At 54.6% G+C, this 22,917-nt stretch overlaps 1 protein-coding gene across 3 annotated transcripts in view; it reads right to left on the bottom strand.

Annotated features, from left to right (window-relative positions):
• sorcs2 (sortilin-related VPS10 domain containing receptor 2) overlaps window positions 1-22,917 on the bottom strand; it is an 893,773-nt gene that overhangs the window by 331,334 nt on the left and 539,522 nt on the right. For all 3 annotated transcript variants that reach the window (XR_012098663.1, XM_073043099.1, XM_073043098.1), the window contains exons 6-7: window positions 22,552-22,616; window positions 20,507-20,625 (exon numbers count right to left, since the gene is read on the bottom strand). Coding sequence is in view for 2 of the 3 variants with exons in the window: in XM_073043099.1 (XP_072899200.1) it covers window positions 20,507-20,625; window positions 22,552-22,616 (184 nt within the window). In the remaining variant the exon portion in view is untranslated. The remainder of the gene's footprint in view (window positions 1-20,506; window positions 20,626-22,551; window positions 22,617-22,917) is intronic.

The raw sequence follows: 22,917 nt of genomic DNA, 5'->3' as shown, positions 1-22,917 counted from the left end.
CTTTCAGTGTGTGCTGTGTCTGCGAGGCTGAGTCCGACGGAGCTTTCAGTGTGTGCTGTGTCTGCGAGGCTGAGTCTGACGGAGCTTTCAGTGTGTGCTTTGTCTGCGAGGCTGGGTCGGACGGAGCTTTCAGTGTGTGCTGTGTCTGCGAGGCTGGGTCTGACGGAGCTTTCAGTGTGTGCTGTGTCTGCGAGGCTGAGTCCGACGGAGCTTTCAGTGTGTGCTGTGTCTGCGAGGCTGAGTCGGACGGAGCTTTCAGTGTGTGCTGTGTCTACGAGGCTGAGTCGGACGGAGCTTTCAGTGTGTGCTGTGTCTGCGAGGCTGGGTCCAACGGAGCTTTCAGTGTGTTCTGTGTCTGCGAGGCTGAGTCGGACTGAGCTTTCAGTGTGTGCTGTGTCTGCGAGGCTGAGTCAGACGGAGCTTTCAGTGTGTGCTGTGTCTGCGAGGCTGAGTCGGACGGAGCTTTCAGTGTGTGCTGTGTCTGCGAGGCTGAGTCGGACGGAGCTTTCAGTGTGTGCTGTGTCTGCGAGGCTGAGTCGGACGGAGCTTTCAGTGTGTGCTGTGTCTGCGAGGCTGAGTCCGACGGAGCTTTCAGTGTGTGCTGTGTCTGCGAGGCTGGGTTTGACGGAGCTTTCAGTGTGTGCTGTGTCTGCGAGGCTGGGTCTGACGGAGCTTTCAGTGTGTGCTGTGTCTGCGCGGCTGAGTCGGATGGAGCTTTCAGTGTGTGCTGCGTCTGCGAGGCTGGGTTTGACGGAGCTTTCAGTGTGTGCTGTGTCTGCGAGGCTGAGTCGGACGGAGCTTTCAGTGTGTTCTGTGTCTGCGAGGCTGAGTCGGACGGAGCTTTCAGTGTGTGCTGTGTCTGCGAGGCTGAGTCGGACGGAGCTTTCAGTGTGTGCTGTGTCTGCGAGGCTGAGTCGGACGGAGCTTTCAGTGTGTGCTGTGTCTGCGAGGCTGGGTCTGACGGAGCTTTCAGTGTGTGCTGTGTCTGCGAGGCTGGGTTTGACGGAGCTTTCAGTGTGTGCTGTGTCTGCGAGGCTGGGTTTGACGGAGCTTTCAGTGTGTGCTGTGTCTGCGAGTCTGAGTCGGACGGAGCTTTCAGTGTGTGCTGTGTCTGCGAGGCTGAGTCGGACGGAGCTTTCAGTGTGTGCTGTGTCTGCGAGGCTGAGTCGGACGGAGCTTTCAGTGTGTACTGTGTCTGCGAGGCTGAGTCGGACGGAGCTTTCAGTGTGTGCTGTGTCTGCGAGGCTGAGTCGGACGGAGCTTTCAGTGTGTGCTGTGTCTGCGAGGCTGAGTCGGACGGAGCTTTCAGTGTGTGCTGTGTCTGCGAGGCTGAGTCGGACGGAGCTTTCAGTGAGTGCTGTGTCTGCGAGGCTGAGTCGGACGGAGCTTTCAGTGTGTGCTGTGTCTGCGAGGCTGAGTCGGACGGAGCTTTCAGTGTGTGCTGTGTCTGCGAGGCTGAGTCCGACGGAGCTTTCAGTGTGTACTGTGTCTGCGAGGCTGAGTCCGACGGAGCTTTCAGTGTGTGCTGTGTCTGCGAGGCTGAGTCGGACGGAGCTTTCAGTGTGTGCTGTGTCTGCGAGGCTGGGTCGGACGGAGCTTTCAGTGTGTGCTGTGTCTGCGAGGCTGAGTCCGACGGAGCTTTCAGTGTGTGCTGTGTCTGCAAGGCTGAGTCGGACGGAGCTTTCAGTGTGTGCTGTGTCTGCGAGGCTGAGTCCGACGGAGCTTTCAGTGTGTGCTGTGTCTGCGAGGCTGAGTCGGACGGAGCTTTCAGTGTGTGCTGTGACTGCGAGGCTGGGTTTGACGGAGCTTTCAGTGTGTGCTGTGTCTGCGAGGCTGGGTCTGACGGAGCTTTCAGTGTGTGCTGTGTCTGCGAGGCTGAGTCGGACGGAGCTTTCAGTGTGTGCTGTGTCTGCGAGGCTGGGTCGGACGGAGCTTTCAGTGTGTGCTGTGTCTGCGAGGCTGGGTCCGACTGAGCTTTCAGTGTGTGCTGTGTCTGCGAGGCTGGGTTTGACGGAGCTTTCAGTGTGTGCTGTGTCTGCGAGGCTGGGTCCGACGGAGCTTTCAGTGTGTGCTGTGTCTGCGAGGCTGGGTGTGACGGAGCTTTCAGTGTGTGCTGTGTCTGCAAGGCTGGGTCGGACGGAGCTTTCAGTGTGTGCTGTGTCTGCGAGGCTGGGTTGGACGGAGCTTTCGGTGTGTGCTGTGTCTGCGAGGCTGGGTTTGACGGAGCTTTCAGTGTGTGCTGTGTCTGCGAGGCTGGGTTTGACGGAGCTTTCGGTGTGTGCTGTGTCTGCGAGGCTGAGTCGGACGGAGCTTTCAGTGTGTGCTGTGTCTGCGAGGCTGAGTCGGACGGAGCTTTCAGTGTGAGCTGTGTCTGCGAGGCTGAGTCGTACGGAGCTTTCAGTGTGTGCTGTGTCTGCGAGGCTGGGTTTGACGGAGCTTTCAGTGTGTGCTGTGTCTGCGAGGCTGGGTCCGACGGAGCTTTCAGTGTGTGCTGTGTCTGCGAGGCTGAGTCGGACGGAGCTTTCAGTGTGTGCTGTGTCTGCGAGGCTGGGTCGGACGGAGCTTTCAGTGTGTGCTGTGTCTGCGAGGCTGAGTCTGACGGAGCTTTCAGTGTGTGCTGTGTCTGCGAGGCTGAGTCGGACGGAGCTTTCAGTGTGTACTGTGTCTGCGAGGCTGAGTCGGACGGAGCTTTCAGTGTGTGCTGTGTCTGCGAGGCTGAGTCGGACGGAGCTTTCAGTGTGTGCTGTGTCTGCGAGGCTGAGTCCGACGGAGCTTTCAGTGTGTGCTGTGTCTGCGAGGCTGAGTCGGACGGAGCTTTCAGTGTGTGCTGTGTCTGCGAGGCTGAGTCGGACGGAGCTTTCAGTGTGTGCTGTGTCTGCGAGGCTGAGTCGGACGGAGCTTTCAGTGTGTGCTGTGTCTGCGAGGCTGAGTCCGACGGAGCTTTCAGTGTGTGCTGTGTCTGCGAGGCTGAGTCCGACGGAGCTTTCAGTGTGTGCTGTGTCTGCGAGGCTGAGTCGGACGGAGCTTTCAGTGTGTGCTGTGTCTGCGAGGCTGGGTCGGACGGAGCTTTCAGTGTGTGCTGTGTCTGCGAGGCTGAGTCCGACGGAGCTTTCAGTGTGTGCTGTGTCTGCGAGGCTGAGTCGGACGGAGCTTTCAGTGTGTGCTGTGTCTGCGAGGCTGAGTCGGACGGAGCTTTCAGTGTGTGCTGTGTCTGCGAGGCTGAGTCGGACGGAGCTTTCAGTGTGTGCTGTGTCTGCGAGGCTGAGTCGGACGGAGCTTTCAGTGTGTACTGTGTCTGCGAGGCTGAGTCCGACGGAGCTTTCAGTGTGTGCTGTGTCTGCGAGGCTGAGTCGGACGGAGCTTTCAATGTGTGCTGTGTCTGCGAGGCTGAGTCGGACGGAGCTTTCAGTGTGTGCTGTGTCTGCGAGGCTGAGTCGGACGGAGCTTTCAGTGTGTGCTGTGTCTGCGAGGCTGAGTCGGACGGAGCTTTCAGTGTGTGCTGTGTCTGCGAGGCTGAGTCGGACGGAGCATTCAGTGTGTGCTGTGTCTGCGAGGCTGAGTCGGACGGAGCTTTCAGTGTGTGCTGTGTCTGCGAGGCTGAGTCCGACGGAGCTTTCAGTGTGTACTGTGTCTGCGAGGCTGAGTCCGACGGAGCTTTCAGTGTGTGCTGTGTCTGCGAGGCTGGGTCGGACGGAGCTTTCAGTGTGTGCTGTGTCTGCGAGGCTGAGTCCGACGGAGCTTTCAGTGTGTGCTGTGTCTGCAAGGCTGAGTCGGACGGAGCTTTCAGTGTGTGCTGTGACTGCGAGGCTGGGTTTGACGGAGCTTTCAGTGTGTGCTGTGTCTGCGAGGCTGGGTCTGACGGAGCTTTCAGTGTGTGCTGTGTCTGCGAGGCTGAGTCGGATGGAGCTTTCAGTGTGTGCTGCGTCTGCGAGGCTGGGTTTGACGGAGCTTTCAGTGTGTGCTGTGTCTGCGAGGCTGAGTCGGACGGAGCTTTCAGTGTGTGCTGTGTCTGCGAGGCTGAGTCGGACGGAGCTTTCAGTGTGTGCTGTGTCTGCGAGGCTGAGTCGGACGGAGCTTTCAGTGTGTGCTGTGTCTGCGAGGCTGAGTCGGACGGAGCTTTCAGTGTGTGCTGTGTCTGCGAGGCTGAGTCGGACGGAGCTTTCAGTGTGTGCTGTGTCTGCGAGGCTGAGTCGGACGGAGCTTTCAGTGTGTGCTGTGTCTGCGAGGCTGAGTCGGACGGAGCTTTCAGTGTGTGCTGTGTCTGCGAGGCTGAGTCGGACGGAGCTTTCAGTGTGTGCTGTGTCTGCGAGGCTGAGTCGGACGGAGCTTTCAGTGTGTGCTGTGTCTGCGAGGCTGAGTCGGACGGAGCTTTCAGTGTGTGCTGTGTCTGCGAGGCTGAGTCGGACGGAGCTTTCAGTGTGTGCTGTGTCTGCGAGGCTGAGTCCGACGGAGCTTTCAGTGTGTACTGTGTCTGCGAGGCTGAGTCCGACGGAGCTTTCAGTGTGTGCTGTGTCTGCGAGGCTGAGTCGGACGGAGCTTTCAGTGTGTGCTGTGTCTGCGAGGCTGGGTCGGACGGAGCTTTCAGTGTGTGCTGTGTCTGCGAGGCTGAGTCCGACGGAGCTTTCAGTGTGTGCTGTGTCTGCGAGGCTGAGTCGGACGGAGCTTTCAGTGTGTGCTGCGTCTGCGAGGCTGGGTTTGACAGAGCTTTCAGTGTGTGCTGTGTCTGCGAGGCTGAGTCGGACGGAGCTTTCAGTGTGTGCTGTGTCTGCGAGGCTGAGTCGGACGGAGCTTTCAGTGTGTGCTGTGTCTGCGAGGCTGAGTCGGACGGAGCTTTCAGTGTGTGCTGTGTCTGCGAGGCTGAGTCGGACGGAGCTTTCAGTGTGTGCTGTGTCTGCGATGCTGAGTCCGACGGAGCTTTCAGTGTGTACTGTGTCTGCGAGGCTGAGTCGGACGGAGCTTTCAGTGTGTGCTGTGTCTGCGAGGCTGGGTCGGATGGAGCTTTCAGTGTGTGCTGTCTCTACGAGGCTGAGTCCGACGGAGCTTTCAGTGTGTGCTGTGTCTGCGAGGCTGAGTCGGACGGAGCTTTCAGTGTGTGCTGTGTCTGCGAGGCTGGGTCGGACGGAGCTTTCAGTGTGTGCTGTGTCTGCGAGGCTGAGTCGGACGGAGCTTTCAGTGTGTGCTGTGTCTGCGAGGCTGAGTCAGACGGAGCTTTCAGTGTGTGCTGTGTCTGCGAGGCTGGGTCGGACGGAGCTTTCAGTGTGTGCTGTGTCTGCGAGGCTGAGTCGGACGGAGCTTTCAGTGTGTGCTGTGTCTGCGATGCTGAGTCCGACGGAGCTTTCAGTGTGTACTGTGTCTGCGAGGCTGAGTCGGACGGAGCTTTCAGTGTGTGCTGTGTCTGCGAGGCTGGGTCGGATGGAGCTTTCAGTGTGTGCTGTGTCTGCGAGGCTGAGTCCGACGGAGCTTTCAGTGTGTGCTGTGTCTGCGAGGCTGAGTCGGACGGAGCTTTCAGTGTGTGCTGTGTCTGCGAGGCTGAGTCGGACGGAGCTTTCAGTGTGTGCTGTGTCTGCGAGGCTGAGTCAGACGGAGATTTCAGTGTGTGCTGTGTCTGCGAGGCTGGGTCCGACGGAGCTTTCAGTGTGTGCTGTATCTGCGAGGCTGAGTCGGACGGAGCTTTCAGTGTGTGCTGTGTCTGCGAGGCTGAGTCGGACGGAGCTTTCAGTGTGTGCTGTGTCTGCGAGGCTGAGTCGGACGGAGCTTTCAGTGTGTGCTGTGTCTGCGAGGCTGGGTTTGACGGAGCTTTCAGTGTCTGCTGTGTCTGCGAGGCTGGGTCTGACGGAGCTTTCAGTGTGTGCTGTGTCTGCGAGGCTGAGTCGGACGGAGCTTTCAGTGTGTGCTGTGTCTGCGAGGCTGAGTCGGACGGAGCTTTCAGTGTGTACTGTATCTGCGAGGCTGAGTCGGACGGAGCTTTCAGTGTGTGCTGTGTCTGCGAGGCTGGGTCGGACGGAGCTTTCAGTGTGTGCTGTGTCTGCGAAGCTGAGTCGGACGGAGTTTTCAGTGTGTGCTGTGTCTGCGAGGCTGGGTTTGACGGAGCTTTCAGTGTGTGCTGTGTCTGCGAGGCTGAGTCGGACGGAGCTTTCAGTGTGTGCTGTGTCTGCGAGGCTGAGTCCGACGGAGCTTTCAGTGTGTGCTGTGTCTGCGAGGCTGAGTCTGACGGAGCTTTCAGTGTGTGCTGTGTCTGCGAGGCTGAGTCGGACGGAGCTTTCAGTGTGTGCTGTGTCTGCGAGGCTGAGTCGGACGGAGATTTCAGTGTGTGCTGTGTCTACGAGGCCGGGTTGTACAGAGCTTTCAGTGTGTGCTGTGTCTGCGAGGCTGAGTCGGACGGAGCTTTCAGTGTGTGCTTTGTCTGCGAGGCTGGGTCGGACGGAGCTTTCAGTGTGTGCTGTGTCTGCGAGGCTGGGTCTGACGGAGCTTTCAGTGTGTGCTGTGTCTGCGAGGCTGAGTCCGACGGAGCTTTCAGTGTGTGCTGTGTCTGCGAGGCTGAGTCGGACGGAGCTTTCAGTGTGTGCTGTGTCTACGAGGCTGAGTCGGACGGAGCTTTCAGTGTGTGCTGTGTCTGCGAGGCTGGGTCCAACGGAGCTTTCAGTGTGTTCTGTGTCTGCGAGGCTGAGTCGGACTGAGCTTTCAGTGTGTGCTGTGTCTGCGAGGCTGAGTCAGACGGAGCTTTCAGTGTGTGCTGTGTCTGCGAGGCTGAGTCGGACGGAGCTTTCAGTGTGTGCTGTGTCTGCGAGGCTGAGTCCGACGGAGCTTTCAGTGTATGCTGTGTCTGCGAGGCTGGGTTTGACGGAGCTTTCAGTGTGTGCTGTGTCTGCGAGGCTGGGTCTGACGGAGCTTTCAGTGTGTGCTGTGTCTGCGCGGCTGAGTCGGATGGAGCTTTCAGTGTGTGCTGCGTCTGCGAGGCTGGGTTTGACGGAGCTTTCAGTGTGTGCTGTGTCTGCGAGGCTGAGTCGGACGGAGCTTTCAGTGTGTGCTGTGTCTGCGAGGCTGAGTCGGACGGAGCTTTCAGTGTGTGCTGTGTCTGCGAGGCTGAGTCGGACGGAGCTTTCAGTGTGTGCTGTGTCTGCGAGGCTGAGTCGGACGGAGCTTTCAGTGTGTGCTGTGTCTGCGAGGCTGAGTCGGACGGAGCTTTCAGTGTGTACTGTGTCTGCGAGGCTGAGTCGGACGGAGCTTTCAGTGTGTGCTGTGTCTGCGAGGCTGAGTCGGACGGAGCTTTCAGTGTGTGCTGTGTCTGCGAGGCTGAGTCGGACGGAGCTTTCAGTGTGTGCTGTGTCTGCGAGGCTGAGTCGGACGGAGCTTTCAGTGTGTGCTGTGTCTGCGAGGCTGAGTCGGACGGAGCTTTCAGTGTGTGCTGTGTCTGCGAGGCTGAGTCGGACGGAGCTTTCAGTGTGTGCTGTGTCTGCGAGGCTGAGTCCGACGGAGCTTTCAGTGTGTACTGTGTCTGCGAGGCTGAGTCCGACGGAGCTTTCAGTGTGTGCTGTGTCTGCGAGGCTGAGTCGGACGGAGCTTTCAGTGTGTGCTGTGTCTGCGAGGCTGGGTCGGACGGAGCTTTCAGTGTGTGCTGTGTCTGCGAGGCTGAGTCCGACGGAGCTTTCAGTGTGTGCTGTGTCTGCAAGGCTGAGTCGGACGGAGCTTTCAGTGTGTGCTGTGACTGCGAGGCTGGGTTTGACGGAGCTTTCAGTGTGTGCTGTGTCTGCGAGGCTGGGTCTGACGGAGCTTTCAGTGTGTGCTGTGTCTGCGAGGCTGAGTCGGACGGAGCTTTCAGTGTGTGCTGTGTCTGCGAGGCTGGGTCGGACGGAGCTTTCAGTGTGTGCTGTGTCTGCGAGGCTGGGTCCGACTGAGCTTTCAGTGTGTGCTGTGTCTGCGAGGCTGGGTTTGACGGAGCTTTCAGTGTGTGCTGTGTCTGCGAGGCTGGGTCCGACGGAGCTTTCAGTGTGTGCTGTGTCTGCGAGGCTGGGTTTGACGGAGCTTTCAGTGTGTGCTGTGTCTGCGAGGCTGGGTCGGACGGAGCTTTCAGTGTGTGCTGTGTCTGCGAGGCTGAGTCGGACGGAGCTTTCGGTGTGTGCTGTGTCTGCGAGGCTGGGTTGGACGGAGCTTTCAGTGTGTGCTGTGTCTGCGAGGCTGGGTTTGACGGAGCTTTCAGTGTGTGCTGTGTCTGCGAGGCTGGGTTTGACGGAGCTTTCGGTGTGTGCTGTGTCTGCGAGGCTGAGTCGGACGGAGCTTTCAGTGTGTGCTGTGTCTGCGAGGCTGAGTCGGACGGAGCTTTCAGTGTGTGCTGTGTCTGCGAGGCTGAGTCGTACGGAGCTTTCAGTGTGTGCTGTGTCTGCGAGGCTGGGTTTGACGGAGCTTTCAGTGTGTGCTGTGTCTGCGAGGCTGGGTCCGACGGAGCTTTCAGTGTGTGCTGTGTCTGCGAGGCTGAGTCGGACGGAGCTTTCAGTGTGTGCTGTGTCTGCGAGGCTGGGTCGGACGGAGCTTTCAGTGTGTGCTGTGTCTGCGAGGCTGAGTCTGACGGAGCTTTCAGTGTGTGCTGTGTCTGCGAGGCTGAGTCGGACGGAGCTTTCAGTGTGTACTGTGTCTGCGAGGCTGAGTCGGACGGAGCTTTCAGTGTGTGCTGTGTCTGCGAGGCTGAGTCGGACGGAGCTTTCAGTGTGTGCTGTGTCTGCGAGGCTGAGTCCGACGGAGCTTTCAGTGTGTGCTGTGTCTGCGAGGCTGAGTCGGACGGAGCTTTCAGTGTGTGCTGTGTCTGCGAGGCTGAGTCGGACGGAGCTTTCAGTGTGTGCTGTGTCTGCGAGGCTGAGTCGGACGGAGCTTTCAGTGTGTGCTGTGTCTGCGAGGCTGAGTCCGACGGAGCTTTCAGTGTGTACTGTGTCTGCGAGGCTGAGTCCGACGGAGCTTTCAGTGTGTGCTGTGTCTGCGAGGCTGAGTCGGACGGAGCTTTCAGTGTGTGCTGTGTCTGCGAGGCTGGGTCGGACGGAGCTTTCAGTGTGTGCTGTGTCTGCGAGGCTGAGTCCGACGGAGCTTTCAGTGTGTGCTGTGTCTGCAAGGCTGAGTCGGACGGAGCTTTCAGTGTGTGCTGTGACTGCGAGGCTGGGTTTGACGGAGCTTTCAGTGTGTGCTGTGTCTGCGAGGCTGGGTCTGACGGAGCTTTCAGTGTGTGCTGTGTCTGCGAGGCTGAGTCGGATGGAGCTTTCAGTGTGTGCTGCGTCTGCGAGGCTGGGTCTGACGGAGCTTTCAGTGTGTGCTGTGTCTGCGAGGCTGAGTCGGACGGAGCTTTCAGTGTGTGCTGTGTCTGCGAGGCTGAGTCGGACGGAGCTTTCAGTGTGTGCTGTGTCTGCGAGGCTGAGTCGGACGGAGCTTTCAGTGTGTGCTGTGTCTGCGAGGCTGAGTCGGACGGAGCTTTCAGTGTGTGCTGTGTCTGCGAGGCTGAGTCGGACGGAGCTTTCAGTGTGTACTGTGTCTGCGAGGCTGAGTCGGACGGAGCTTTCAGTGTGTGCTGTGTCTGCGAGGCTGAGTCGGACGGAGCTTTCAGTGTGTGCTGTGTCTGCGAGGCTGAGTCGGACGGAGCTTTCAGTGTGTGCTGTGTCTGCGAGGCTGAGTCGGACGGAGCTTTCAGTGTGTGCTGTGTCTGCGAGGCTGAGTCGGACGGAGCATTCAGTGTGTGCTGTGTCTGCGAGGCTGAGTCGGACGGAGCTTTCAGTGTGTGCTGTGTCTGCGAGGCTGAGTCCGACGGAGCTTTCAGTGTGTACTGTGTCTGCGAGGCTGAGTCCGACGGAGCTTTCAGTGTGTGCTGTGTCTGCGAGGCTGGGTCGGACGGAGCTTTCAGTGTGTGCTGTGTCTGCGAGGCTGAGTCCGACGGAGCTTTCAGTGTGTGCTGTGTCTGCAAGGCTGAGTCGGACGGAGCTTTCAGTGTGTGCTGTGACTGCGAGGCTGGGTTTGACGGAGCTTTCAGTGTGTGCTGTGTCTGCGAGGCTGGGTCTGACGGAGCTTTCAGTGTGTGCTGTGTCTGCGAGGCTGAGTCGGATGGAGCTTTCAGTGTGTGCTGCGTCTGCGAGGCTGGGTTTGACGGAGCTTTCAGTGTGTGCTGTGTCTGCGAGGCTGAGTCGGACGGAGCTTTCAGTGTGTGCTGTGTCTGCGAGGCTGAGTCGGACGGAGCTTTCAGTGTGTGCTGTGTCTGCGAGGCTGAGTCGGACGGAGCTTTCAGTGTGTGCTGTGTCTGCGAGGCTGAGTCGGACGGAGCTTTCAGTGTGTGCTGTGTCTGCGAGGCTGAGTCGGACGGAGCTTTCAGTGTGTACTGTGTCTGCGAGGCTGAGTCGGACGGAGCTTTCAGTGTGTGCTGTGTCTGCGAGGCTGAGTCGGACGGAGCTTTCAGTGTGTGCTGTGTCTGCGAGGCTGAGTCGGACGGAGCTTTCAGTGTGTGCTGTGTCTGCGAGGCTGAGTCGGACGGAGCTTTCAGTGTGTGCTGTGTCTGCGAGGCTGAGTCGGACGGAGCTTTCAGTGTGTGCTGTGTCTGCGAGGCTGAGTCGGACGGAGCTTTCAGTGTGTGCTGTGTCTGCGAGGCTGAGTCCGACGGAGCTTTCAGTGTGTACTGTGTCTGCGAGGCTGAGTCCGACGGAGCTTTCAGTGTGTGCTGTGTCTGCGAGGCTGAGTCGGACGGAGCTTTCAGTGTGTGCTGTGTCTGCGAGGCTGGGTCGGACGGAGCTTTCAGTGTGTGCTGTGTCTGCGAGGCTGAGTCCGACGGAGCTTTCAGTGTGTGCTGTGTCTGCAAGGCTGAGTCGGACGGAGCTTTCAGTGTGTGCTGTGACTGCGAGGCTGGGTTTGACGGAGCTTTCAGTGTGTGCTGTGTCTGCGAGGCTGGGTCTGACGGAGCTTTCAGTGTGTGCTGTGTCTGCGAGGCTGAGTCGGATGGAGCTTTCAGTGTGTGCTGCGTCTGCGAGGCTGGGTTTGACGGAGCTTTCAGTGTGTGCTGTGTCTGCGAGGGTGAGTCGGACGGAGCTTTCAGTGTGTGCTGTGTCTGCGAGGCTGAGTCGGACGGAGCTTTCAGTGTGTGCTGTGTCTGCGAGGCTGAGTCGGACGGAGCTTTCAGTGTGTGCTGTGTCTGCGAGGCTGAGTCGGACGGAGCTTTCAGTGTGTGCTGTGTCTGCGAGGCTGGGTCTGACGGAGCTTTCAGTGTGTGCTGTGTCTGCGAGGCTGAGTCGGACGGAGCTTTCAGTGTGTGCTGTGTCTGCGAGGCTGAGTCGGATGGAGCTTTCAGTGTGTTGTGTCTGCGAGGCTGAGTCGGACGGAGCTTTCAGTGTGTGCTGTGTCTGCGAGGCTGGGTCGGATGGAGCTTTCAGTGTGTGCTGTGTCTGCGAGGCTGAGTCCGACGGAGCTTTCAGTGTGTGCTGTGTCTGCGAGGCTGAGTCCGACGGAGCTTTCAGTGTGTGCTGTGTCTGCGAGGCTGGGTTTGACGGAGCTTTCAGTGTGTGCTGTGTCTGCGAGGCTGAGTCGGACGGAGCTTTCAGTGTGTGCTGTGTCTGCGAGGCTGGGTCGGACGGAGCTTTCAGTGTGTGCTGTGTCTGCGAGGCTGAGTCGGACGGAGCTTTCAGTGTGTGCTGTGTCTGCGAGGCTGAGTCGGACGGAGCTTTCAGTGTGTGCTGTGTCTGCGAGGCTGAGTCGGACGGAGCTTTCAGTGTGTGCTGTGTCTGCGAGGCTGAGTCGGACGGAGCTTTCAGTGTGTGCTGTGTCTGCGAGGCTGAGTCGGACGGAGCTTTCAGTGTGTGCTGTGTCTGCGAGGCTGGGTCTGACGGAGCTTTCAGTGTGTGCTGTGTCTGCGAGGCTGAGTCGGACGGAGCTTTCAGTGTGTACTGTGTCTGCGAGGCTGAGTCGGACGGAGCTTTCAGTGTGTGCTGTGTCTGCGAGGCTGAGTCGGACGGAGCTTTCAGTGTGTGCTGTGTCTGCGAGGCTGAGTCGGACGGAGCTTTCAGTGTGTGCTGTGTCTGCGATGCTGAGTCCGACGGAGCTTTCAGTGTGTACTGTGTCTGCGAGGCTGAGTCGGACGGAGCTTTCAGTGTGTGCTGTGTCTGCGAGGCTGGGTCGGATGGAGCTTTCAGTGTGTGCTGTGTCTGCGAGGCTGAGTCCGACGGAGCTTTCAGTGTGTGCTGTGTCTGCGAGGCTGAGTCGGACGGAGCTTTCAGTGTGTGCTGTGTCTGCAAGGCTGAGTCGGACGGAGCTTTCAGTGTGTGCTGTGTCTGCGAGGCTGAGTCAGACGGAGATTTCAGTGTGTGCTGTGTCTGCGAGGCTGGGTCCGACGGAGCTTTCAGTGTGTGCTGTATCTGCGAGGCTGAGTCGGACGGAGCTTTCAGTGTGTGCTGTGTCTGCGAGGCTGAGTCGGACGGAGCTTTCAGTGTGTGCTGTGTCTGCGAGGCTGGGTCTGACGGAGCTTTCAGTGTGTGCTGTGTCTGCGAGGCTGGGTTTGACGGAGCTTTCAGTGTGTGCTGTGTCTGCGAGGCTGGGTCGGACGGAGCTTTCAGTGTGTGCTGTGTCTGCGAGGCTGGGTCCGACGGAGCTTTCACTGTGTGCTGTGTCTGCGAGGCTGGGTCGGACGGAGCTTTCAGTGTGTGCTGTGTCTGCGAGGCTGAGTCCGACGGAGCTTTCAGTGTGTGCTGTGTCTGCGAGGCTGAGTCGGACGGAGCTTTCAGTGTGTGCTGTGTCTGCGAGGCTGAGTCGGACGGAGCTTTCAGTGTGTGCTGTGTCTGCGAGGCTGAGTCGGACGGAGCTTTCGGTGTGTGCTGTGTCTGCGAGGCTGAGTCGGACGGAGCTTTCAGTGTGTGCTGTGTATGCGAGGCTGAGTCGGACGGAGCTTTCAGTGTGTGCTGTGTCTGCGAGGCTGAGTCGGACGGAGCTTTCAGTGTGTGCTGTGTCTGCGAGGCTGAGTCGGACGGAGCTTTCGGTGTGTGCTGTGTCTGCGAGGCTGGGTTGGACGGAGCTTTCAGTGTGTGCTGTGTCTGCGAGGCTGGGTTTGACGGAGCTTTCAGTGTGTGCTGTGTCTGCGAGGCTGGGTTTGACGGAGCTTTCGGTGTGTGCTGTGTCTGCGAGGCTGAGTCGGACGGAGCTTTCAGTGTGTGCTGTGTCTGCGAGGCTGAGTCGTACGGAGCTTTCAGTGTGTGCTGTGTCTGCGAGGCTGGGTTTGACGGAGCTTTCAGTGTGTGCTGTGTCTGCGAGGCTGAGTCGTACAGAGCTTTCAGTGTGTGCTGTGTCTGCGAGGCTGGGTTTGACGGAGCTTTCAGTGTGTGCTGTGTCTGCGAGGCTGGGTCGGACGGAGCTTTCAGTGTGTGCTGTGTCTGCGAGGCTGAGTCCGACGGAGCTTTCAGTGTGTGCTGTGTCTGCGAGGCTGAGTCGGACGGAGCTTTCAGTGTGTGCTGTGTCTGCGAGGCTGGGTCGGACGGAGCTTTCAGTGTGTGCTGTGTCTGCGAGGCTGAGTCCGACGGAGCTTTCAGTGTGTGCTGTGTCTGCGAGGCTGAGTCCGACGGAGCTTTCAGTGTGTGCTGTGTCTGCGAGGCTGAGTCGGACGGAGCTTTCAGTGTGTGCTGTGTCTGCGAGGCTGAGTCGGACGGAGCTTTCAGTGTGTGCTGTGTCTGCGAGGCTGCGTCCGACGGAGCTTTCAGTGTGTGCTGTGTCTGCGAGGCTGGGTTTGACGGAGCTTTCAGTGTGTGCTGTGTCTGCGAGGCTGGGTTTGACGGAGCTTTCAGTGTGTGCTGTGTCTGCGAGGCTGGGTCTGACGGAGCTTTCAGTGTGTGCTGTGTCTGCGAGGCTGGGTTTGACGGAGCTTTCAGTGTGTGCTGTGTCTGCGAGGCTGGGTCGGACAGAGCTTTCAGTGTGTGCTGTGTCTGCGAGGCTGGGTCCGACGGAGCTTTCACTGTGTGCTGTGTCTGCGAGGCTGGGTCGGACGGAGCTTTCACTGTGTGCTGTGTCTACGAGGCTGAGTCCGACGGAGCTTTCAGTGTGTGCTGTGTCTGCGAGGCTGAGTCGGACGGAGCTTTCAGTGTGTGCTGTGTCTGCGAGGCTGAGTCGGACGGAGCTTTCAGTGTGTGCTGTGTCTGCGAGGCTGAGTCGGACGGAGCTTTCAGTGTGTGCTGTGTCTGCGAGGCTGAGTCGGACGGAGCTTTCAGTGTGTGCTGTGTCTGCGAGGCTGAGTCCGACGGAGCTTTCAGTGTGTGCTGTGTCTGCGAGGCTGGGTTTGACGGAGCTTTCAGTGTGTGCTGTGTCTGCGAGGCTGGGTTTGACGGAGCTTTCGGTGTGTGCTGTGACTGCGAGGCTGAGTCGGACGGAGCTTTCAGTGTGTGCTGTGTCTGCGAGGCTGATTCGGACGGAGCTTTCAGTGTGTGCTGTGTCTGCGAGTCTGAGTCGGACGGAGCTTTCAGTGTGTGCTCTGTCTGCGAGGCTGAGTCGGACGGAGCTTTCAGTGTGTGCTGTGTCTGCGAGGCTGGGTCCGACGGAGCTTTCAGTGTGTGCTGTGTCTGCGAGGCTGGGTCCGACGGAGCTTTCAGTGTGTGCTGTGTCTGCGAGGCTGGGTCCGACGGAGCTTTCAGTGTGTGCTGTGTCTGCGAGGCTGAGTCGGGCGGCGCCGTGGAAGTCCATAGCGGGGGTATTCCCTTCTGCCACCGGCGTGGGATGGCGAGTCTATCGGGACCCTGAGGACTTGTGGAAACTGTGTGGTGGTTTCTTTTGAACTGATGGTCTTTTAACATCTTTGGACTATTTTTACTGTGCCCATGGTCTGTTTTTTATCAATTATGCTACTGGTCGCACTGTTGTAACCATATGTTGTAACTATGTGGTTTTGTGCAGGTCTTGTAGCTTTAGTTTTTGGTCTTGTTTGTCTGGTGGATTTGGAGCTTCTTTCCGGGAAATGCGCTAAGATGGTAGCACGATATTAATATGCAGCAGCCTCTCCGGACTCTGGATTGGGGATTGCCAAACGTTTTGTGGATTTTCTGGTGTTTTCTGTTTTGTCGTGTACTTTTGTGATATCATTCTGGGGGAACGTTGTCTCATTTTTTAACTGCATTGCATTTGTGGTTTCTAAATGACAATAAACTGAATCACCACCGACTCACCGACACACGTGGTTCCGTTGTGCTGGATCAACTTGAAGGGTCCCTCGTACGGCCGCTGTAGAGGTGACCTGTGCATGCCCCTGCGAATAAAAACATACTCACAGTCTCGGAGGTTTTTAGGGGTGAAGGATGGTCGGGACCAGTGCTAGGGTCCCTACCTTGTCCCGCAGTCTCGTTAGCACCGCTGCTGGAGTTTCGTCCGAACCTCGAGCCTCTGGTACGAACTCGCCTGTGACGGTCAGGGGGTCGCCATAGACCAATTCCGCCGAGGAGGTTTCCAGGTCCTCCTTGGGGACTGTGCAGATGTCCAGTAGGACCCAGGGAAGCTCAACTGTCCAGTTGGGGCCCGTGAGGCGCGCCATCTGGGCCGACTTGAGATGCCGGTGGAATCGCCGTACCAAACCGTTGGACTGGGGATGGTACACTGTGGTGTGATGCAGCTGGGTGCCCAGGAGCTGCGCCAGTGCTGTCCACAAACCAGACGTGAACTGTGCCCCTCTGTCGGAGGTGATGTCTGTTGGGAGGCCGAACCTGGCGATCCAGTTTGCAATGAGCGTCCTGGCGCAGGACTCAGTGGACGTGTCTGGGAGCGGTACGGCTTCCGGCCATCTGGTGAACCTGTCTACCATGGTAAAGATATACCTGGCACCCCAGGAGACTGGCAGGGGGCCAACAATGTCCACGTGGATGTGTTGGAACCTCCTGTGCGTCGGCTGGAACTGCCGGAGGGGAGCCTTCACGTGCGGCTGGACTTTGGCGGTCTGGCAGTGTACGTAGGTCCTGGCCCAGAGTTCGACCTGTTTGAGCAAACCGTGCCAGACTAATCTGTCCGCTACCAGATAGATGGATGCCCGGATGGACAGGTGAGCCAGGTTGTGCAGTGTGTCGAACACCCGGCGCCTCCATGCCACTGGTACCACGGGTCGGGGTTTGCCAGTAGACACGTCACACAGGAGTCGATCTGCTGCCAGGCCGATGGAGACGTCCTCCAACTGGAGCCCCGAAACAGCGGTGCGGTAAGCCGGAATATCGGTGTCCGACCGTTGTGCTTCCACCAGTGCTGCGTAGTCTATTCCTGAGGACGAGATGCCTACCGAGTGGAGGCAGGGGCGAGACAGTGTGTCAGCAACGTCGTCGTTCTTCCCTGTGACGTGGTGGACGTCCATGGTGAATTCTGAAATAAAGGAGAGGTGCCGACCATGGGTCCGATACCTTGGCCAGTGCGAAGGTGAGGGGCTCGTGGTCCGTATACACGGTGAACTCCCTTCCCTCGAGGAAGTACCGGAAATGCCGGACAGCCAGGAAGAGCGCTAGCAACTCCCTGTCGAAGGCGTTGTACTTCACCTCTGGTGGTCGTAGGTGCCGGCTGAAGAAAGCGAGTGGTCGCCACTGGTCCTCGACGAGCTGTTCCAGGACTCCGCCGACTGCTGTGTCGGAAGTGTCGACTGTGAGTGCCGTGGGTACATCGACTCTCGGGTGCACTAGGAGAGCCGCCTTTGCCAGCTCGAACGACTCTGTGGACTCCACGTCCCATATCATTTCTTTGGCCTTGCCGGCCATCAGACTGAACGAGGGTCTCATGATGCGAGCCGCCGCCGGCACAAACCGATGATAAAAGTTGACCATCCCTACGAACTCCTGCAGGCCCTTGACCGTGCTGGGCTTGGGGAACTGGCGGATGGCCTGGACCTTGTCTGGTAGGGGAACTGCGCCATGTCGGTTGACTCTGGCCCAAGAAGTCGATCTCTGTCAACCTGAACTGGCACTTTACCGGATTGATTGCCAGTCCGTGGTTGCTCAGGCGTTGGCAGAACTGGCGCAAATGTGCCACGTGCTCTTGGTGCGAACTGCTGGCCACCAGGATATCGTCCAAGTAAATGAAAACGAAATCCAGGCTGCGTCCCACCGAGTCCATGAACCTTTGGAAAGTTGGGGCTGCATTCTTGAGACCAAAAGGCATCCTCAGGAATTCGAACAAGCCAAACGGGGTGATGAGAGCTGTCTTGGGCACGTCATCGGGGTGCACTGGGATCTGACTGTATCCCCTGACCAGGTCGATTTTCCAGAAGATGGTCACTCCATGCAGGTTCGCCGTGAAGTCCTGGATGTGGGGTATCGGGTATCTGTCGGCGGTTGTGGTGTCATTGAGCCTTCTGTAGTCTCCGCAGGGCCTCCATCCTCCTGCGGACTTGGGCACCATGTGCAGCGGGGATGTCCACGGGCTGTCTGAGCGGCGTACGATCCCCAGCTCTTCCATCTTACGGAACTCCTCCTTGGCGAGGTGGAGCTTGTCGGGTGGGAGCCTGCGAGCTCGGGCGTGCAGCGACGGTCCTTACGTGGGGATGTGGTGCTGCATGCCGTGCTTGGGGTCGGCCGTGGAGAACTGCGGGGTGACTATGGAGGGGAATTCTGCCAACACCCTGGCGAATTTGTTACCCGAGAGGGTCACGGAATCCAGGTGGAGAGCCGGTAGCTTGGCTTCTCCGAGCTGGAACGTCTGGAATGTCTCGGTGTGGACCAAACACTGGCCTTTTAGGTCGACCAGGAGGCAGTTGGCTCGTAGGAAACCTGCCCCTAGCAGTGGCTGTGACACCGCTGCCAACGTGAAAGTCCAAGTGAAACGGCTGGACCCGAAAAGCAGTGAGATAGTTTGCGGGCTGTACGTCCGAATACTGGTGCCATTCGGGGCCTGGGACCGCGTTACGAGTGTCCATGTTCGAGGGGAGGAGTACGCTGATTTCGGCCCCGGTGTCTACCAGGAAGCGCAGCCCGGAGTGTCAGTCCCAGAGGTACAGGAGGCTGTCTCAGTGGCCAGCCGTTGTAGCCATTAGCAATGGCTGGCTCCGGCGTTTCCCGGAAAAGCACATCGTGGACGGCAGTGGTGCACGCCTGAGCCCCATCTTTGGTGATAGAAACACCATTGTTCCGAACTTTCGTCTTTTTCCGCTGTCAGCCGTAATATCTCTGATACTGAACTGGGCCTCAGCCTGCTCGAACCAAACGTGGGGCAGAGTGGCCCAGAAAGTTGGAAGCTTCAGAGAGACCGCGCTGTGTGAGTTGCTCGAACTCATGGCTGGTCACAGAGTCGCCGGCTCCAGATGCTGTCTGGAACGTCAGGGTCACCAATGTCGTCACGTGCAACGCGCACTAAAGAAACACACGAAGGCAGAGAGAGCTGAACTCAGAATGCCTTTACTGATTCAAAATTGCGTGCTTAAATCTCTCCTCCCAGGGGCTCCTGCGACCTGCGAGGCAGACTGTCCCCAGAAGGTCTGCCCCAAGCGGGTAGTTCCAAACGCGCTACCGCGTGTCTGCCTGCGGCTCCCAATGGCGGCTCGAGTCCCGTGTGTGCGGGCTGCCACAACATGGCAAGATCCCAAGCCACTTGCTACTGACCAAATGAATAATGGACTGATATTAATATTGAAAAGTTTATGGCAAAAATAATGACCTGAAAGGAGTAAATGACATTTAAAAATTATGCTAGCAAAATTAACAATGTTTGTGGAAAAAACACTCATCCATAGGAGTTAAAAATCACAAATAAAACAAAAACCACATACTTCAATGTGATGTAGATTTGTATAGGGTATAATAAATTGACTGAGGTCAGAGACTTCACACATATTGTGTTACATTACACTATTTCCACTGTATATGAAGCACTTGTCCCACTAAAATGTCAAATTATTCCAGTTTTTTCAAATCTTATTAGCCTTTAATAACACTGAAAAGAGCAACAAAATCAACTGTAATAGGAAAGCAGAGGAATGCTGGAACCTATTACTTTTTGTTGCTCTGTATACTAATAGCCAAGAGTTCCTTCAGCATCCACATACACACAATAAAGAGAATTGTTTTGATCATGGGTTCACCAGTCAACAGTTCATCAGCATTTGAACAGAATACCACTCACATATATTTCAGTCTGAGCTGCAACACTGTGGAATTTGGAGAGGCAGAAAGCCAATGCGTCTCAGAGCCTAGGTTGACCTGAGGACTCATGGAAGCAATTGGGTTGGTGGACTAGCACCTGGTGTCAACAGATTGTGGCTGGGCCCACGCGATTGACAGCTGAGGCAAAGAAGGGTGGTCTGGTGTCGACCAGGAGGATGGGACCTGATTATCGGATTGGAACTTGAGTGGTGAAGCCTGCAATTGGAAGACTGGAGTCCTGTGTAAGAGGATCATGGTCTGTAGATACTTGGCATGTCCAGGGTGCCTGGTGACAGACAGAATTTGACCTGGAAGCGGTCAGAGCAGCATATTAGCACCGCTGGGTGGAGCCACTTCCTCTCAGCTTCAGCAACCAGGTTCAGTCTCGGCCTTGTCTGTGTGAAATTTCACCTTCTCCCTGTGACAGAGTGAGTTCCTCTGGCTGCACTAGCTTCCTCCCACATCCCGGAAATGTGTTGTTTGGTACGTTTATCAGGCACTGTGAACTGTCGCTGGAGTATAGACGGGTGGTAAAATCTGGGAGCTTTTGGTGGAATGTGGGCAGAATAAAAAAGGTTAGGATCAGTGTAACAATGCATGTTGATAGTTTGCACAGTTGCTGAGGACTAAATAGCCTACTTCCACGACTCGATGTAAACAAAACTTTAATCATGGAAAATTCACTGAAAGAATATTCTGGTTTGCATACAGCCTTCTGAAACAGCAGGCATTGTTGTGGACTCCTGCCAGTGTGAGAATTAAAACAAAAATTAGGCAGCAAATGGGGCAATGCATTCTCAGGCTGCTTTCAATCATACAACTACACCCAAATGAGATCCCCTTTCTGTTTACAGCAAGTGCACACAGCTCTTGCGAGGAAAGGAAAACATACCTATAAAGAATCTGAATGCACAGAAATGGCCCCTTCCTTATCAACTTCTCAGAGACGGTGTTAAAATGTGAAACAACAAGGTAACAATTGCAACGTGGAATGGACCAGGCCCTCTGATCCACTCTTATGACAAACACTCCTGGAAGGAGTACATAATTTTGGGTTATCACTGCATTTGATTTCCTGAATTGATTTGTGCATTTGATGGAAAATAATGAAAAATATTATTTCAATGCTTTCCCTCTACTGTACAGACACTTCATTCAACAAGAACAACGTTAGCAATGTGTATCTGCTGTACACTCCTGATCTGTGCAGAACCAGTGCTTTTTCACATCAATATGTATTCTTTTACATCTCTGCTCTTGCCAAGATAAATAATTCACCTGAAGGGGCACATTTCTAACTTTTAGGAACTTCACTTCATTATGGTATTTACACAGACTCTTGAAATTCTGCACACACATCTTTGTATTGCACCTGATTCAGTAAGTGGTACAGATGATTAATTGTTATGCAAAGTAATTACCCGAACGAAAATGTAGTCGTCATTGACAAGCAGCGAATTCTGGTCTATGCTTCCAGGGAAATGGGTTTTCAGAGCTTTTTCTGTGCAGTTTGTAATTTGGCAGGTGATATAAAGAAAAGCTGTGAAAAAACAATATATGTTAGCTCTCAAAATATATCAGCTGTAGAAAAAGAGCATTCTGCTGAAAGATAATCAAATAAAAATGTTATTCCTATGCCTTCCCCCACAGATACTAACTGCATGTTTCTAGTAGAATGTAAGATTTCTTTTAGATAACTGCTGAGCAGAGCTTGTAGACACCTTTCAAAGCCCTGCAAAGAACAAGTATTGCCATCCTAGTTTAAAACCCTTGCCTCAGATTTTTTTCAACACTGACTAGTTTTGTTTTTAATATCCATGTTTCTACACTCGAGCAGCAAGAAAGCTTGAACTGCTAATTTTTTGCCATCTAAAAGTTTCAACGAACATTTTTAAGTTGAAACATGTCACTTTAAGAAATTACATCAAAAAGGTGAAAAGGCAGCTTGCATTTCAGTTTCTTGTTAAGCAGCTTAGCATCCCAAAAACACCACCATAGATATCTTTCTTTTCACAAATAAAGCAATCAGTGAGGAATGGATATAGCATAGCTTGAAGCTGTCTGTGGGTGAAGTGATATGTACACCATTGCACTGTGCACTTTAGAAGAAATTCTGGCAGGTTGCTGACTGAACCTTAAGATGTTCATTATAGATGCAAAGTTTCAGACTACATGAGCACTTTATTGTCTTGCAAAATACTGATCTGCTTTAATCAGACCAACTTCCACAGACTAATATTTTCTGTCATCTCCATAAAATAACTTCTTAATAACAACTAACCTAAGAAGCATCAATTGAATTTATTGAGATGATTATAATTACAACAATTTTCATCACATAGGTAAGCATTAATCATCAAATCAATTATTTTTCAAACATAGCTGCAGTTAACGAAACGCTAATAGTCAAATCAAAGTAGTTGTTAACTCAAATTGTCTCAGTCGGATATACAGGGGGTCCCTGGTACAGGTGACCAGACTTAGAGTATTCCAGCTTTATGCAATTTATTTCACACATCTTTAAAACATTTTCATGTTGTTAATAACAATAATCAAATGTTATCGGTATTCATTAAAGAGTGGATATAGTATACATTTCCCATTGTTGTGTCCAAAGGAGGTCAGGGAATGTACTGATGCTCTCCAGGCAGTCTGGAACTGAAATTGAGATGCCATCAGAGGCAGTGCTGTAAGACACATGTGATATAAATCTCATAAATGAGCCATCAGCTTCTCAGTGTAAGACAAGCAAGCAACCTCTTTGAGGTTTCAGTGTTGATCCTGGAATTGGGAAAGTCCAGGACTAATCCTGGTTAATGCTGTAACTCATGTTCTGACCATTTTTCCATTATCCTTCACATTTTTCAACCTGAAGTGAGAGACCCTATCAGAATTGAACTCATAATATTAATGTGGCATTTGGTTCATTTCTAAAAGCAAATACTTAGAAATTTGACTGCAGAAATGCTTTTTTACCCTATCAATCACCCTGATTCAAAACAAATCTGCATGGAGGGACTACTGTAAATGACAGTGATGATTAATAAAGCTGTTGGGTTGGGCAGCTGAGTTAGCAAATTCATTGGGACCACACAAGCAATGAAAGTGATCTAGAGCCCCACATTATACTGCACAATCAAATTAATCTCTTGAAACTCAGCTATTTGAACATGACCATATAGGAGTGATTAACACAGCAGGCAATGTGCCTGTACCTGCTCTGTTCATATACTATTGTACATATTTTGTGCTATGTAATTTCAAGACTCTCCCCCACAATGACCTCCAATAAAATTAACTGAAACAAATTAATATGTTGTTGCTCTTCCAAAGCTGACATTTTAATAAATCAGTGATTAAACTCATCATATGTAATTATCATATTTGTTTTGACATTGTACACATCATACAGCATAAAGTTATTTCACCAATAATATACAGATGATATTGATTAGCCAGTCTTTACCTCCACTGCTGTCCTGAATTTCCATGTGCACTAAGTCAGGATCACTATCAACTCCGGGAACAGACCTGGAAGAAGAAATAGCTGTGATTTTTCCCTTTTCTAAACAGAATACAAAGTTTGTAAAACAGGTTTCATATTGCTCATTCTGTTCATCTGATTTGTTCTTTAAAGTAATGCTTACATGATGAACAATATGTATTTTACACAATTTAGACTAAATTATGAAAATTGGAAAACTTCAGCTCTACACTGTAGTGAAATCATCTGCGTGACAATGGGCAAGAAATTTAATCTATTTTAAAACTCCAGCTGTGTCATTTTTGCTGAGTGACTGATGGCCATATTATGCCAAGCCATGAATTTACT

This window comes from Hemitrygon akajei, chromosome 4 (genome assembly GCF_048418815.1).
Source record: "Hemitrygon akajei chromosome 4, sHemAka1.3, whole genome shotgun sequence".
NCBI classification, from domain to species: domain Eukaryota; kingdom Metazoa; phylum Chordata; class Chondrichthyes; order Myliobatiformes; family Dasyatidae; genus Hemitrygon; species Hemitrygon akajei.
The sequence above is the reverse complement of the archived record's forward strand: the minus strand, read 5'-3'. Positions and strand labels throughout refer to the sequence as shown.